Here is a 19,077-nt window from a genome sequence, read left to right as displayed (position 1 = left end):
CTAATATGTCGTGTCCCATAGGGTGTTGTATTAGACAGGTTAATGTGATTGTTAAGTTCTGCTCCAACAGATGTCATATTAGACAGGTCAATCTGACAATTATGTTCTGTTCCACAGTATGTCAGATTAGACAGGTTAATCTGACCAATATATTCTACCTCATTAGATATCAGATTAAACAAGTAAATCGGATCAGTATATTGTGTCCCACAGAGTGTCAGATTAGACAGGTATATTATGACTGAATATGTAGTTCCTACTCGGGTGCTGAACTGTATGTGTTTTGTCCAAATGTTGTTAGACCAGATAGGTTAACCTGACTAATATGCTGTGTCCCTTGTTGCAATTAAATATACACCAATATTATGTATTGCTACATGTATGCATATGTATGGAAGAAAATAAAAAATTTCAAAAAAAAAAAAAAAAAAAAAATATGCTGTGTCCCATAATGTGTTACATTAGAGAAGTTTTAAAGTTTCAAATCTTTAATGAAAACATAATATTTAGATAATGTAGAATTCTTGTAAAATATTTCCTTCACCTTTCTGTACAGCAGGGAACAACAAGCAACTCTCATCTGCATTCCAATCCTTTGTACCCCAAAGAAATAGGGATGGTGTGCAACAGCCAGTACTACAGCACAGAGGCTGACTCCCATGGCGTACAGGTAGGCATCCCTCTCACTCACAGTAGAATCCGGCGTGAAATATCGTATCAACTGTCCTAGTAATAATGGCTGTACGACCTTTGTTCCTTCCTTTTGTTTGATTAATGCAAAAAAAGTTAAAACATATACAGTTTAGGAGAGTTCAAACTTTCAAATTTAATTTTCATAAAGTTTTGATGCAAATATTTTTTAAATGTTTTTAAAATATCTAAACGGTAACTGTTCACAAAGAAGTGTCGAAACTAGTCAACTACTTGATTGAAGCTGATCCACCCAGCACGACCGTTGTTATGGTCATCTTAACCCTTTGACTACTCAACTTTACGGCCAGACTCTTGTATTCCTTGTGGAATCCGTCGGCTGGGTAACACAGAACCACACTGTATTGTTAACACGGACGTTGGATCTCCCACCTCCCATATGTTCACAAATGTGTTCATGATGTCATTTCTCAAAATTGGTCACCATATAGCAACCATAAACAAGAGGCCCATGTTCATATTCAATTTGTTTTATTTATAAATCTCTAACAATGCTTTATATGGTTATAGTGTGGGAATCCGAACTGCTTTAAAGATTAATGAAGTCCAGACTCTCTAAGGTATGAAAGACCTCAAGAATTGTTTTTAGAACATGCATTCATCACTTTATGACTAGTAGCGATTTTAAGGAATTCTTTCTATATCCCCTATTGGGCCCCGCCCTTTTGGCCCCTCTGGGAGGTCAGAGTCACCATTTATACAAAATCTGTTCCCCTTCCCCCAAGGATGTTTCTGACAAAATTGGGTTCAAATCCATTCATAACTTTATGACTAGTAGCGATTTAAAGGAATTCTTTATATTTCCCCTATTGGGCCCGGCCCTTTTGGCCCTTCGGAGGGTCAGAGTCACCATTTATGCAAAATATGTTCCCCTTCCCCAAAGGATGTTTCTGACCAAATTGGGTTCAAATTCATTTATAACTTAATAACTAGTAGCGATTTAAAGGAATTACCTCTATTTCCCCTATTGGGCCCAGCCCCTTTGGGGTCAGAGTCACTTTTATGCAAAATCTGTTCCCCTTCTGCCAAGGATGTTTCTGACTAAATTGGGTTCAAATCCATTCATAACTTTATGACTAGTAGCGATTTAAATGAATTACGTCTATTTCCGCTATTGGGCCCCGCCCCTTTGGGGTCAGAGTCACTTTTATGCAAAATCTGTTCCCCTTCCCCAAAGGATGTTTCTGACCAAATTGGGTTCAAATCCATTCATAACTTTATGACTAGTAGCAATTTAAAGAATTACCTCTATTTCCCCTATTGGGCCCGCCCCTTTGGCCACTCGGGGGTCAGAGTCACCGTTTATGCAAAATCTGTTCCCCTTCCCCCAAGGATGTTTCTGACCAAATTGACTTCAAATCAATTCGTAACTTAATAACTAGTAGCGATTTAAAGTAATTACTTCTATTTCCCCTATTGGGCCCAGCCCCTTTGGCCCCTCGGGGGTCAGAGTCACCATTTATGCAAAATCTGTTCCCCTTCCCCAAAGGATGGTTCTGATCAAATTGAGTTCAAATCTATTCATAACTTTATGACTAGTAGTGATTTAAAGTAATTACCTCTATTTCCCCTATTGGGCCCCGCCCCTTTGGCCCCTCGGGGGTCAGAGCCACCATTTATGCAAAATCTGTTCCCCTTCTCCCAAGGATGTTTCTAACCAAATTGGGTTCAAATCCATTCATAACTTTATGGCTAGTAGCGATTTAAAGGAATAATCTTTATTTCCCCTATTGGGCCCTGCCCTTTTGGCCCCTTTGGGGTCAGAGCCACCATTTACGCAAAATCTGTTCCCCTTCCCCAAAGGATGTTTCTGACCAAATTGGGTTCAAATCCATTCATAACTTTATGACTAGTAGCGATTTAAAGGAATTACGCCTATTTCCCCTATTGGGCCCCGCCCCTTTGGCCCCTTGGGGGTCAGAGTCACCATTTATGCAAAATCTGTTCCCCTTCTGCCAAGAATGTTTCTGGCCAAGTTTGGTCAAAATCCAATAAGAACTTTTTGACTAGTAGCGATTTGAAGCAAATGTTGATGGACGGACGGACGACGGACACTGCGCCATGACATAAGCTCAGCGGACCTTCGGTCCAGGTGAGCTAAAAATTTAATTAATCATGGTGACTAAAATCAATATTTTGTAAGCATGAATTCCTGAACATATAGAAAGATAAGAAAAAAAAAAAAAATTTTTAAGAAGATAGCTATATTGGCTATTTTTTTTTATTTCACACTGGTCTTAAAAATAACAACACTTTGTGAGAATGATTTCAGGATTATATTGACAAGTTTTTGCTAAATCTCACTGTTTGAAGAATTTGAAAAACACAAAAGAGTAAAAACTGAATACCTTATGCACATCAAATAACAACATATCAACAAAATATTGTGACTTATTAAAGGTCATCCTGATTTTTTGGGTCCAATGACATTAAACATTGACACTGTGCCACAGCATATAATCTCAACTTAGTCCTCTTTTATGAAGTCATATAACAAACTACAAAATTATGGCATGCTTATGTGTGATAATTTAAAATATATTTTCAGTGCTATCAGGATGTATGGAAGATTTAACTATTTTGACCACACTTCTGTAGGAAGGCCACACATGTACACTAACCTCTATAAAGACGATAATTCCAAGTAGCATGTACTGGACACCAAACATACGAATGAGTGCCTTCAACAGACTGGCCTGTCCTCCATTCTTCTGTTTCTGCAGCTCCTTTTCCCATTCTCTGTAAATTTACATTAATAATGGGATCATTACTGGCATTGTTAGAACTGATGTAGGTTTCTATTAAAATACGACCTGTTAAGAACAGTATGTGTCCCCCCAAGGACAGTATGTATTCCTCAATGACAGTATGTGTTCCCTCAATGACAGTATGTGTTCCCTCAATGACAGTTTGTGACCCCTCAAGGATAGTATGTGTCCACTCAATGACAGTATGTATCCCCACAATGACAGGATGTGTCCCCTCAAGGACAGTATGTATCCCCTCAATGACAGTATGTATCCCCTCAATGACAGTATGTGACCCCTCAATGACAGTATGTGTCCCCTCAATGACAGTATGTATCCCCACAATGACAGTATGTATCCCCTCAAGGACAGTATTTGTCCCCTCAATGACAGTATGTGACCCCTCAATGACAGTATGTGTTCCCTCAATAACAGTATGTGTCCCCTCAATGACAGTATGTGAACCGTCAATGACAGTATGTGACCCCTCAATGACAGTATGTATCCCCTCAATGACAGTATGTGAACCGTCAATGACAGCATGTGACCCCTCAATGACAGTATGTATCCCCTCAATGACAGTATGTATCCCCTCAATGACAGTATGTGAACCGTCAATGACAGCATGTGACCCCTCAATGACAGTATGTGTCCCCTCAATGACAGTATGTATCCCCTCAATGACAGTATGTATCCCCTCAATGACAGTATGTGTCCCCTCAATGACAGTATGTGTCCCCTCAATGACAGTATGTGTCCCCTCAATGACAGTATGTGACCCCTCAAGGACAGTATGTACCCCCTCAATGACAGTATGTGTCCCCTCAATGACAGTATTTGTCCCCTCAATGACAGTATGTGACCCCTCAAGGACAGTATGTACCCCCTCAATGACAGTATGTGTCCCCTCAATGACAGTATTTGTCCCCTCAATGACAGTATATATCCCCTCAATGACAGTATGTATCCCCTCAAGGACAGTATGTATCCCCTCAAGGACAGTATGTATCCCCTCAATGACAGTAGTGTCCCCTCAATGACAGTATATATCCCCTCAATGACAGTATGTATCCCCACAATGACAGTATTTATCCCCTCAAGGACAGTATGTGTCCCCTCAATGACAGTATATGTCCCCTCAATGACAGTATGTTTCTCCTCATTGACAGTATGTGTCCCCTCATTGACAGTATGTGTCCCCCTCAATGACAGTATGTGTCCCCTCATTGACAGTATGTGTCCCCTCAATGACAGTATATGTCCCCTCAAGGACAGTATGTATCCCCTCAAGGACAGTATGTATCCCCTCAAGGACAGTATGTGTCCCCTCAATGACAGTATATGTCCCCTCAATGACAGTATGTTTCTCCTCATTGACAGTATGTGACCCCTCAATGACAGTATGCATCCCCTCATTGACAGTATGAGTCCCCTCAATGACAGTATGTGTCCCCTCATTGACAGTATGTATCCCCACAATGACAGTATGTGTCCCCTCATTGACAGTATGTGTCCCCTCATTGACAGTATGTGTCCCCTCATTGACAGTATGTGTCCCCTCATTGACAGTATGTGTCCCCTCATTGACAGTATGTATCCCCACAATGACAGTATTTATCCCCTCAATGACAGTATGTGTCCCCTCATTGACAGTATGTGTCCCCTCAATGACAGTATGTGTCCCCTCAATGACAGTATGAGTCCCCTCAATGACAGTATGAGTCCCCTCAATGACAGTATGAGTCCCCTCAATGACAGTATGTGACCCCTCAATGACAGTATGTATCATCTCAATGACAGTATGTGTCCCCCTCAATGACAGTATATGTCCCCTCAATGACAGTATGTTTCTCCTCATTGACAGTATGTGTCCCCTCATTGACAGTATGTGTCCCCCTCAATGACAGTATGTGTCCCCTCATTGACAGTATGTGTCCCCTCAATGACAGTATGTGTCCCCTCAATGACAGTATGTGTCCCCTCAATGACAGTATGTGTCCCCTCAATGACAGTATGTGTCCCCTCAATGACAGTATGTGTCCCCTCAAGGACAGTATGTGTCCCCTCAAGGACAGTATGTATCCCCTCAAGGACAGTATGTATCCCCTCAAGGACAGTATGTGTCCCCTCAATGACAGTATATGTCCCCTCAATGACAGTATGTTTCTCCTCAATGACAGTATGTGTCCCCTCAATGACAGTATGTGTCCCCTCAAGGACAGTATGTATCCCCTCAATGACAGTATGTATCCCCTCAATGACAGTATGTGTCCCCTCAATGACAGTATGTGTCCCCTCATTGACAGTATGTGTCCCCCTCAATGACAGTATGTGTCCCCCTCAATGACAGTATGTGTCCCCCTCAATGACAGTATGAGTCCCCTCAATGACAGTATGTATCCCCTCAATGACAGTATGTGTCCCCTCATTGACAGTATGAGTCCCCTCAAAGACAGTATTTGTCCCCTCAATGACAGTATGTGTCCCCTCAATGACAGTATGTGTCACCTCATTGACAGTATGTGTCCCCTCAAGGACAGTATGTATCCCCTCAATGACAGTATGTGAACCGTCAATGACAGTAGTGTCCCCTCAATGACAGTATGTATCCCCTCAATGACAGTATGAGTCCCCTCAATGACAGTATGTATCCCCTCAATGACAGTATGTGTCCCCTCATTGACAGTATGAGTCCCCTCAAAGACAGTATTTGTCCCCTCATTGACAGTATGTGTCCCCTCAATGACAGTATGTGACCCCTCAATGACAGTATGTGTCCCCTCAATGACAGTATGTATCCCTCAATGACAGTATGTATCCTCCTCAAGGACAGTATGTATCCCCTCAATGACAGTATGTGTCCCCTCATTGACAGTATGTCACTTGTGTCCCCTCAATATCACATGATTGGTTTTGTAATGTGATAATTCAGTGCCTACTAATTAGCTGTCATGATTGTTTCCTTGGGCAAGACACTTTACCCTAACTGCTCTGGATGGTATATGATGAGCCTCTTGCATATTTTTTAGTAAGGTAGTCACCAACTACTACAATGGAACCACCCCCTACTTATCAAAATGACCCTGGCTGTTCAAAGGGTAATAAATCAAACCCAACAAACACAATTTATATTAGCTGGTAATTAAGGTATACTGTTAATGTTTTCCATATTTGACACTAACATGCAAAAAGTGCAAAAATTAAACGCATACAGTAAATAATTACCAGTAAAGAGCATTGAAATGTATAATGAATGTAAAGTAAAGAGCATTTTAATTGTTTCATATTATTCCTTGATGGAATTAATGATAAATATTTAGGCCAGTTTCACAGGGTGATCCCTTGGTTTCTAAGGACGGGATAACTCACTCTATCACACACATGGTAGATAAGACAGCTGTCATGCACTATGATGTTACTTACAATGGGGTAGTGTCAGCATTCTATGAAGCGAAACCATGTAACAAATTGATGATCAATTTTGACGCTCATTTCATAGGACATTGATGATAGCGAGACAAATTGGTTTCACAACAATTTAAATTTGTTACTTCAGGTTTTTTCAAGTACATGTATGTAAAAAAGAATATGAAAAAATAACCATTGATCTTTTCTTGCGGATGGAGAGATGTTTCATGTAAGAATCTATAACCCCCTCCCTGACTTTACTGAGAGGGGAGAATAAGCCCATCTTCATATTCCCTTGTACTTGTAATTACTCGCACTGTTAACACTATTCCAAGATAAAGTTATAATTAGCTTTAAACAATTTTGTGCCAGTGTATATATACTTTTTAAGGGTTTATTTTAAGGATTCTTTTCCATAATTTTTGCTGAAAATCTCACTTACAATGTTAAAAATATGTCAATATTACACAGGAAAACCCATCTAGTTTCCTGATGTAATTAAAACCCTTTAAATCTTGATCTTCTGTAACATTTTTAACCAGATTAATACCGTGTTAAATAGTGTGGTTGGTTGTGTTCCTACATATTGTCAAATGAATGTTCACTCATAATTTACGATATATATAAGATATATATAAATGACAGCAAATTAAATGTAAGGCCTACAAGAATATCACAAATACACTACTCCAGTACAGTAAAACCCTGTTATTTCGCCACCCGTTATATCGCCAAACTCAGTTATCGCCATGAATTTGTTCAGAACGGATTTTCTCACACACTAATGCACCTGTTTACTGCCAAACTCGCACACCGCCATCCGCCATCATATTTCCAGAACAGATGGTAAAAATAATATCATGTTGACCTCGTTAACATCGCCAAATGAATCCAGAAGGATGTGTGTTTACAAGTTATTGTTACGTGACTGACTGCCGACTGACAGATAATTAGCTGTACACACACCGTGAGAACCTGTACACACATGAAATCAATGAACCATGGCTAGTGCTTTTTGGTCTATATGAATTAAACTCACTTTTGTGATACCGCTACACACTTTGTTAAAATATTATGGGTCTCTGTTACTCCAGAGACAACAGTAAGATGTCGAATACACAGAGGTATCGTACCACGTGATAACGCAACATTAACAATACCGGAAACTCCAAGCAAAGACCTAAAAAACATTACTCGTGCGAGTTCATGATGAACCGCTGTCCGATTTCTAGAACAAGAGCATCCTACGTACAACTGAATCAGACATTCGGAAATGTTTATCTCTTCAACAGTTTGTTTTGTCAGTTTGTCAGGTGAAGGTAAAACAAACGACAACCGATACATTTTTTTGGCGCCCAGTAGAACATGCACACAGTTAAACGAGATATCATTGAAAATCAAGTTACAATTACTCTAGATCATATGATGCATTTAATCACACTGACATTCTCGGGAAAATAATTAAATTTAATATTTTTCTTATCAAAGGATATCTATGTACAAATCTATGCAATACTTTGATATCAATAAATTGTTTTTGATTTTCAAAATCTACAGTTGTTATGGAAACACTAGTTATAGATTTTGGACTCTGAGTTTGCCGCTCAAACCGGATATACCGCCAAACTTGTTATATCGCCAAAATTGCGGAGAACAGAAGGTGGTGATATAGCGAGGTTTTACTGTATCTGTTTTAGCCCCTTTTATTTATAGACTTATCTGAGGTAAATTTCCCCAGGTACATCTATACGGTACAATTAACACAGGTAATACACTTTAGGTAAACAGCCGAGCAACTTGAATAAATTTGTATCAATTGGTCTCGGCCCATTTATAAGTAAATTACTGACTTAACGCTATGTACATACACAAGTCAGTATATGTGAAAACACGTACCATTTCTACATAAAACCTGTTTACTATCGAACAGAATAAACTTAGGCAATATCTGGTAATGGAGAATAAAACAACCTTCAGCCATGTTTCTAATTAAACTACTAGATTTGGAAATTGATGAAATCTCTTCCCTTATTTGAGTTTTATTATATTATTTATTTTCGATATCATGGCCACCTGATGATGCGATTAGCCAGCATTGGATTTATTCTGGGGTTCAATTTTTACTATTTTTGAAAATGGCTTATTACCTTAATTATATAAATCCTAAAACAAAACTAGTAAAGCAGATCTTGAGGCTGCTAAAAAATGCTTCCTTATGTCTCATTCATAATTCTTTAATCCAAAAAGTTCAAACCATACCGAAGAAACATCTTCAGCTTAGATTATTCAGCTCTCCAAGCTTCTCAGAAACTTTTTATTAACTTTTCAATTTTTTTGTCACAAATATTATGTACAGACAGCTTTAAGATATTTACATCAATGATGTTTATTATTAAAAAAAAAAAAAACTTGGGAAAGTTGACACATCTGCAAGTAAATCATTTAACAGGAATATATTTTGTAACATTAGAACTTTTTACTGTCATCAGATATGTAATGCAAGCACCATCGTTTTTATCTCTCAGTTTGTTTGTTTATTTATCAACACAGATCTGTTTCACCGGTGTGGTGAAATATATGTCTTAAGTGTGTGACCGACACAAATGATGAAATTAGCATCTACTCTGTTGACATAGCTGATAGCAGGGTATCTTGAGAAATGTTCCTCGTACTGTAAAGTGACAGATAAAGTCGTGTGTTAGTGCCCAGCTGTTTCCTGTTGTGGTGAAATATAAAATAGGTGTGCCGGTGGTAAAGTGCTTACCATTCAATTATTTTTCTGGATATCAATCTATTTTTACCTTCACCAAAGTCAAAATTTAATTTATATACACCTCATTCCAAATATGTCATTATACATTTATATATAGCAGAGTATCCTCAGAAACATTTTTTGTCATAATTAAGGTTAAAGGTCAAGATATAAGTCAAAATCCTGGTTTCTTCATAAGTGAAAGTGATTTATTTAAATCATTTTACAAAAATTGCAGAAATAAGTTACATTAATCGCCTTTGTTGGCCAAGATGGTAGTATGCAAGGAGGCTTATAATATGAAAGGAAACGAAAATAGCTGGAGAATTAACACGCCTTGTCAGACAGGTGACCCTAATTCCTAGCTATTCAGGTGAATGCATATTACCACTGCTCAACCTGATACCTAACAGAGTATCACACAAAGATGGCACCAAACGCAAATGTAAAGATCTTACATAATTCACAACTTAAGTTTTACCACAACAGGCACGTGGAAACCAAGTCCCCCCTCCCCCTTCCCCAACAGATTTCAATCCAGAACACACATCCCCGGCCACCTGACCACCAGCTCCCCCCCCCCCCCCTCCTCCTCCCTCCCCACACACAAATTTTATTTCAATTGAGCATAAGACTATTGAATACAATATATAATATATAATTATGTTATTTCAATAGAGTTATGAAATAAACTAAATTCAATTAATTTGATTAGTTTTAGCAGATTACGTATACAGTTTGTTATGTACATTATACCTTGGGGTACAACTTCAGAGCACATCCGGCTACACTTAACCTGGAAGGAAGTTAATTGCTTATGGTCTTAATAGATATTTTTGCAATCACTTATACTTCAATAGGGAACATGTAATCCCCGTTAAAATATATGATGTAATTGTGATATCATAAGATTGTATATTTTAGCTGAATGAAAATAGTTTGTGAAAGTTTATCTTGAAAATGTCTTCACATGTCAATGACTACTAAATCTAAACCACCATGATTATGACTATTCAGAAGAGTGTCTTATTCCAACCTAAACAGGTCATGTTTATATCAAATTACATTTATACCGATGATCAGGTTTTATACACAAGTGTATCAAGTGTGTTAATTGTTATCACACAGCCAAGGTTTATAGAAGTTGGTTGTTGGTTCACAGGTTTTACATCACCTATAATCATGCCATATGGGCTGCATGCGTCAGCCTGACTGCAGACAACAGGGGTAACGGTGGTCGAGTGGTTAAGGTGTCCTGACACTTTATCACTATAGCCCTCCACCAGTGGGTCGCGAGTTCGAAACCCACCTGGGGCACTTGCCTGGTTCTGATAGTTGGCCGGTGGTTTTTCTCAAGGTACTCCGGCTTTCTTCCACCTTTAAAACCTGGCACATCCTTAAATGTTAAACTGTTAATTTAATATAAAGAGTGTTTAAAGAGTGTTTAACAAAATAAACCAAACTAGAGTGCAGATGACACGAGGGGGCCAGTGGTCGATCCCGATGGTGCTCCGACAGAGCTCCGAGGGATGGACATGGGAAATGATTTGTCCCAACTAACATTGGCACATATACAGGACATAAAATTTTGTGTCCTAAAAACTGCTGGGTCTAGATGTTGTTAACATGTTTTGACCCCTAGGCAGCCGTTATAAGGAAAACTATCACAATTTTGTACGTTCTAAAGCATGCTTTTATGGTTCAAGATTATTACAGGAATGCTATTCCATTGTACACTGTAATAAGCCCATTCACAGAGCAAAAGATTATGCATTGTTCCTTTGGGCTTATTGCAAGATAATTAATATCGTACCCGTATAAAAAAAAATTCTCCCTACTAGTCCCCTGGATCTCTAGCTTTGAAACAAACCAACTTTGGAAATTACTTTAATTTAGTTAATTAAGTTTGTCTTTTAAAACCTGTTTCTTCTTCAGGAATCAAGAATTATTGACAGTTATATATATTTACAGTAAAGGATAATAAAATTCTCGTGTGATGCATGCTTTAGTAATATCTAGGCATGTCAATGATATTTATGCAGACATATCATTAACTGTATTTTATTCATTGTTAGTATGCATGGTGTATTATACCCATTTAAGACATGATCAAAACCTGATTTCCCTTAAAAAGGATTTTTACATTAAAATTCTCAACAAACATTTTATTGCAAGTATCTTTAAATTTCCTGTCTTCATTTAGATGGTAATTTAAAGTCCATACAATTCAATAAATTCTGAAATTAAAGATTTAAATATCAAAAACTTTTCTCGGCAGATGAAAGATTTTGTCAATTTTACATTAAAACCAAATTAAAACATTATACGTATATGTTTCCCTACAAACACAAGATTGAAATATTGACAACTGACCCTTGAGCTTTAATTTTATAGAAAATCCGCTAGTACACGTATTACATACTTTACTAATAAAGCTATATATATAATATACGAAATGTAACATTATTTCTACCACAATACGCTGTGTTATTCCACTCTCAAGCCATTGTATAAATGTGCCGACTGTTGGATATATATATTCCACTAGTGGAATATGACCTTCTGGTCTTTTGATTTGTCAAGAATTCGAACTTCGACCCAAGCTGCAATTGTTATTGACGTCATCAGTAATCGAATGACGTCACATCACTGGGTCCCGGCCGTCATCTGTACACCTTATGTGCATATGCGAAATAAGTCTTCGCCACGTACGTTTCCCTTTGATTCAAGTCAATATTGTGGTAGAAACAGGTTACACAACTCGTGATTTTTGGATATGGAATTTATTTCACACTTGTAAGTTAATTTTTAAAAGTTAAACTAAAGCTTGTGTCTTTTGTAACTTTTAAAAAATAACTTACTCATTTGAAATAAATTCCATATCCAACAACCACTCGTGTAACCTCTATATATCTTATATCTTTAGAAGCCGAGTTATATGGTTATTTTTAGTTCTAAGTCAAGATATCAGATAGGATATGTCACACTATCACAAAACCCACAAAACATTTTAGAATTTCTAATTATAGGAGTCTGTATAAAATGACCGCAACTTAATTAGGATGTAGATGTTGGACCCTGTGACCATGTGACTGAGTGTGGATTCTTCGTTACACATGAAGCAGGAAAAGTATCTAGATCACTAATCACTGTTTAATATGTGTACACACATACGTGAAGTCCTTCAGTACTAACAACAGGAAAGATCTCTACCAATACATGTAGTGTAAATCATTTTTCTGTAGTGTAAAACATTATACACAAAAACTCATTCAAGTAGTTGATATCGTCTCAATAGAAAAATTATCAGCTCTCATCAAAAGTAGTCAGCAATCCAGATTCAATTAATTCTAAGTACTTAAGTCTACAAGATAGTCTCTCTAAAGAGCAAACTTTAAAGTTTGAGTTTTACATAATTTCAATAAATGTACATTAATAACACAAGCATATAAATATATAACTTTTCTAGCTATATGCTGTCTTTATTCATAAAAAAAGTTTCAGTTTTTTTTTCTTTCCTTACTCAAAGTAAGTATTATTTATATATATTTGAACACAGTAAAAGTACACCAGGAAATTCAAACTTTTTTATCAACACCGCAGTGCATATGATACATGGGGTTAATAATTAGATAACATTGTAATACAAATGACAAAGGAAGACAAACCAGCAGGTATTTCTGGCTAGGAGATTATAAAATTACATGTAGGTGTCCCAGATTATGAGTTTGAGGCTCCGATAGGACAAGATTCATAAAAGTGTCTTCCTTGTCATTTTTTAACGGAGCATATTTATAAAATTATCTTCCTTGTCATTTGTGGGACTATATGTTATCAAGTTACTATACACCGGTAACTTGTATATAATTACATAATCATACAAGACCGTGAAAAATCCCACTGGTCCCAAATTAACTTTCCTAGAAGACAGACAAACAAAGCTGAACATCAACTCAGACCGTACATTTTTACCCTCGACTGATGCCCGATCATTTACAGGGATATCTTCTTTAAAATTTGTAACCCCAGGAATACAACAATGCAATGTACGACCGTCAATAATTGACTTCTCAGCTGAAAACAAACAATACAGGACAATATCCTTGAATGATCTAGTATCACCATCAACACACGGGTACGATCAGTAGCCATAATCGCTAATGAGCTGACAGTCATCAGTGCAGTAATACGTATACATAAGCTTCAGACCACTCTCCCCTAGAACATGGGTTCGAGCTGCACTGGTAACAGGGGATGATGTCTGTTGGGTTCGTTGTTTTCTCACCGTGGGTTTTCCTCGACCGTTCAAAACAATATTTGCTCCCTCAGCGGCGTCGTAATAAAAGCTCTACAAAGCTTATGTTGCATTTTAACCATGCAAACTAGAACTGTTGTCCAGAGGGCCAACTCATACCCCCCGCCCATCCACCGCCCCTCTGGTGAAGATTTTCCAACAAAAACCTGTTTTTAGTGAACAGGTTACCACGGCAACCTAAATTTGTGTGGAAAAAACCTGCATGCATATGTACACAATATGAGTCCCTAACATCCCTGTGTATTTCAAATGAAATCGGTTGATAACTATATAGGAGTTGTCCGAGTCGTCTTGACAAAGTTTTCCACAAGAATATGGGTATTGAACGTTTTAGTCTACAAACTTTAACATCATGACCTACTGTGTTCTGTTTACTGTTTTGATACGCATGACCGCCGAAAAATAAAAGGAAAAAATAAATGATAAATGACATATCTTCCACCAGACAAATAATATGCGGGATGTTTTTATTCTGTACAAAACATTGTGGCAATGCATAATCATGCAGCCGATAAACACTGACCGCGGCCTTCACCTTTTACAAAATCAGCATGCGCACGGTCGATCAGATTTTCCTGAACTTTTTATTGTTTCATATTGTTTAATTGTAGAACTATATAAATGGATTTTAAGAGAAATAATGTGTGTACAATATATACATTTATAATCTTATAATGTATGTATTGTTTTCGTAGAATATTATGCTGTAATGTGTACGACTCTGTGTGTAAATCGTGTGTCTTCATTCTGAGTGACTCTGTATGGCAAAGATAATTTTACCTATGAATTTTCTTTTGATCTGTAACCGTGCACAATATTTTTTATCAGATAAACGAATAATTATTATCATGTACACTTAATTTCTTTATTATTTATTGCTTATTTTCAACCATGTTAGCAAGCACTTGTTCGGCATAAAGCCGATGATATTCAGGTATTTTGTCTCTGTATACAATCGGACGCGGATAAGTCGAACCATCAGATATATTTTGAATATTTTTCTTGGTTCCGTCGACTTTGACTTATCCGAGTTTAATGTATATAAATAAAGAAAAAAAGAAAAAAATGTTATATAAATATATATATTATGTTTCTCAACAGAGACAATCATGTAATGTCAAATATTAATTGTGATATTAAAATAAGTTATAACATGTACGTGTCTTATGATATATATTACTTGGCACTTGCAGAACAGTCCATTTCAGGTTAAAGTGGTAAGCTGTAATATCCCATAGTCCAAGATAATGATAGGAGAGCAATAAGCCCTGGTTTGGGGTGAGTGGGGTTTGTGGGGTAACTAATTATATGTATCTATCTGAGGTTCTTATCAAAGACTATATTTGTGCTGATGATAATGTTGACCTACGTATTCCCCTTCTCTACAGAAACTTAGGGATATTGACATACAAAATGAACTGTACAAGTCACTAGGTCTTTAACCCTCTACATGGTAATTCAAGAGTAAATAACATTGGCTCAATATGTTATCTCCAACATGGTTGGGCACTACAGCAGTTTATAATGTAACAAGCTTCAATCCGTCTTCCTCATTCAAAATATATTTCATCATCCTTTTTATTAAGAACCTTTGAGGTGAAGTCACTTGAGGTTACAACCGAGATACTCTGTGTTTTCCTTTTTCTTTTTTTTCTAAATAACACTGAATGGAAATGTGCGAGGCTCTCCTATTGTAATCGTGCTGTTATGCAAACTTTTAAAAAGATTAAGTGACCGTAATTAACCAAATCAGAATTTGACTGCATCATAATATCGTTATATAACTAAATATCAAATTACTGCTTGTATCAACAGAAACAAAATTTATGACAGAATGACTGTCAAGGGATGGTTTGGTTTTGTATGTTTATAACGTCCTATCAACAGCTAAGGTCATTTAAGGACGACCTCCCGTGCGTGTGACATGTATGTGTGTGGTGAGTGAGTATGTGTGTTTTTGGGAGGCTGCGGTGTTAAGTCTCCTTGTGATATCCTGGAAATTTTGTCAATTTATAGTGCTTCCTCACTGAAGCATACTGTCGAAGACACCCAGCAGGACACCCCAACCGGCCACATTATACTGACAACGTCACAACACGCAAACCAGTCATCCCACTCCCAAAATGATGAGCAATAAGCAGGAGTACCGAATATCATTTTTCAAGACTCTGGTATGTCTCGGCCAGGGCAGGGGTGTTAGAATTGTAACTGCTACCCCCATTGCATGATTTTTTGATGAATATTGCCTTTATATTATTTTTGATTTCATTTTGTTATCTGTAGCTGGTTTTTATTTTTAAAATTGCCTTAGTATAGGTCTTTGTATATGAAACTTACTTAATCATTCAAAAGTGACTTCAAAATTGGAAATGTTTTAGTGGCAAATTGGGAATTTTCACAAGATTTTTCTAGGGGAATGGGTCCTTTTAACGGACCCTGTTTCTATTGAAGGAAAATCCCTGCCACAGAAAATGTTTTTGTTTTTTAATAGACCTAATTATATCCAACGTAAAGATGTGACTCACCTTTCCAGTCTGTTTCCGAGATCCTCGGATGAGTCCTCCTTCACCACATTAAATAAATCTTCTACTTCCAACCTCCTCTTGTATCCTGTTGTGAAAGTTGGGTTAAGCCACCTGAAATAGTTTTTTTAACGAATTTATACAGAAATGCTATTACCGGGTAATTTTTTTCTGGAATTTATAGATTTTAATATGCGAACTCTGTTATGCATAAAAGTACCCTAATTACTTGGGAGTAATTTTGTGGTAATTATTCTTAAAGTTTTCTTACCATTGGCTCTGAATCACCCTATTTCTTCAAAAGAAAATATTTAGGAGACAGGTGCCGGAGCATAATTATTTATTAATTACTCCATTTCAAGTATTGAATTAAGTAGAAATTAACATTTATTATCAGAAAATACCTTGATTTATATTTTACTGGAGGGTCCTTTACCCAATCATTATATATAATTAAGATAAAAGCAATCTGAAAAAATTTAGAATAAAATCAATACATTTTCATTGCTAAAAAGAATATTTGATTTCCATACACATTTAAGAATACATATAGCCTTTTTAGCGTGTTTAGATACATTATATATATACATGTATATATATATACATGTATACAAATATGATAAATATTCCATATCTATAATCTACATTCTTCTATTATTCGCATGGACTCACTAATAGGTATATATGTAATAGGACTCGGTCTAGAGAGTCAATAGTACAACCCAGGTTCTGTTTGGGGTTCCGTGAAGTTACCAGTTACAAAATGAGGAAACGGGACACGTGTAACGTAACATTAACGACATATTTTATTATATACAATGAAACAGGACACGCATGGTACTACATATAACAGTTACAAAGCCCCAATGACGGTGGCTATCGAGGAGACACATTCATACTACACGTTACATCCCAGTACGCTCACACACGGAGGACAGCCAGCCGGCTTCGTCCAGACAGTACAATAAAGCACGGAACAACACCCACCTTACACACAGACCAGTCAGAGAAATGACAACATGAGTCGTAGCAGCTCTCAGAGCTTTCCTACGAACTCCTGGTCACGGCACCAAATGTAATAGGAGTGGAAAAATGCACGGCCAGACCGGGGTTCGAACCCGGGACCTCCGAACACTAGCCGGATGCTCTACCGATTGAGCTACCTGGTCGCCGATGATCGACCCGGTCCAGTTCCGCTACATATATAGGTATCCTGAAAATAAGCCGTCTCTCCTAGTGTTAAGTTTAGGGGAGGGCTTCTTTAAGAACCACTTTTAAATTACTTTGTCAGAATTAATGATTCCACAAAAATGAAGGAGGCTTATTTGTGGGCTGTAGTATATTTGCGGATAAAGATAATACTTACGTTTGTATCACACCTATGACATTATGGTTGAATAGAGATAAATAAAAAAGGTGTATATAAATCTTAAGTCTAAAATTACATAAAACTAAACTTACCAAAGATACAAACACTACTATCTGTCAATTTTGGAACAAATGTGACAAATATAATGGACCACAGATTATTAAGTCCTGGATACACATGATACCATACTCTCCGACATTTTCAGAGCCTAAACTGCCACAAATTTACATGTTTCATAACAAGACAAACATAAATTTACACATTGAAAATTATATTCTTGACAGTATAAGGAATTGTAAAAAAAAAATCATAAGATTTGCTAATTTCAATCATTTTTTTCTAATTTTAAAGTAACGGCTGTAAAAAATTGCTGAAATGTACATACATGTACTAACTAAACATGTAGCTCCCTCACTGGCCTCAGATCAATATTGTTTTACATAAGAATTGTGAATCTTTAAAACATGTAAACTAGCACTAATACAGGATAACAATGTAAACAATGATAAATTGCATGTGATGATATGCGCTGACAAAATCAACAACTACTTTCATTGCTCGATTTTTGCCACTCACAATCTTACTTATTAACGCTATTCTACATGTACTTTGTGATTAACTACTGAACCTGTTAAAATCGTTGATTTATCCATTAAAAATCAAATTGGTCGACAGTCACGAATAACAGGAGTTCAATTAAGAAATTAGAAACAAAGCCACGGGGTATAAGAGTACTGACAAATTAACTTGAACGCAAATTGGCTTGAATCGAACTTGCTTTTGATGTAACAGTCGTCCTCTGTTGATATCTGCACGTGAACTGAAAAATGTCGCCTGAAACCCATAAATTGAAGGAGACATATATTCTTACCAAAAGAAAAGCTTTGAAATTGGATTTGCCGTCAGCAACGGATTAGGATTGTGGTGTCGAATTGTTTCGTCCATATTCGATGTTACATACAAAATCCTCAAATAAACATTGTTCTCTTCTCATCACCCGCCACTCGCTGACTGAGCAACTAAAATATCACACAACGTAGTGTTGCAGTAAAGGAAAAGGAAAACGGACGTGAAATTCCGGAATTTCTATTTGTGGAATGCGGCAAGAAAAAATCCGTTTCACATCGTTATGCAATATCCGATGTAACATTAGGTTAAGTACTTGTTCTCATAAAGACCTTGCCTTTCTATATGAAGGTGTCTGAATATCGTGAATTATCGGTAGAGTTTAGTCAGGCAAATATCACATATAG

At 37.0% G+C, this 19,077-nt stretch overlaps 1 protein-coding gene across 3 annotated transcripts in view; it reads right to left on the bottom strand.

Annotated features, from left to right (window-relative positions):
• The window catches only part of LOC117342887 (multidrug resistance-associated protein 4-like), a 151,449-nt gene extending 132,576 nt beyond the window's left edge, over positions 1-18,873 (bottom strand). For all 3 annotated transcript variants that reach the window (XM_033905174.1, XM_033905175.1, XM_033905177.1), the window contains exons 1-4: positions 18,696-18,873; positions 16,459-16,569; positions 3,333-3,450; positions 545-760 (exon numbers count right to left, since the gene is read on the bottom strand). In XM_033905174.1, the coding sequence (XP_033761065.1) occupies positions 545-760; positions 3,333-3,450; positions 16,459-16,569; positions 18,696-18,769 (519 nt within the window). In that variant the 5' untranslated portion in view covers positions 18,770-18,873. The remainder of the gene's footprint in view (positions 1-544; positions 761-3,332; positions 3,451-16,458; positions 16,570-18,695) is intronic.
• Between the last annotated feature and the right edge of the window lie 204 nt (positions 18,874-19,077).

Source organism: Pecten maximus, chromosome 14 (assembly GCF_902652985.1).
Source record: "Pecten maximus chromosome 14, xPecMax1.1, whole genome shotgun sequence".
Classification (NCBI taxonomy): Eukaryota; Metazoa; Mollusca; class Bivalvia; order Pectinida; family Pectinidae; genus Pecten; species Pecten maximus.
Note: the sequence above shows the minus strand (reverse complement) of the source record. Positions and strands in the feature narration are given on the sequence as shown.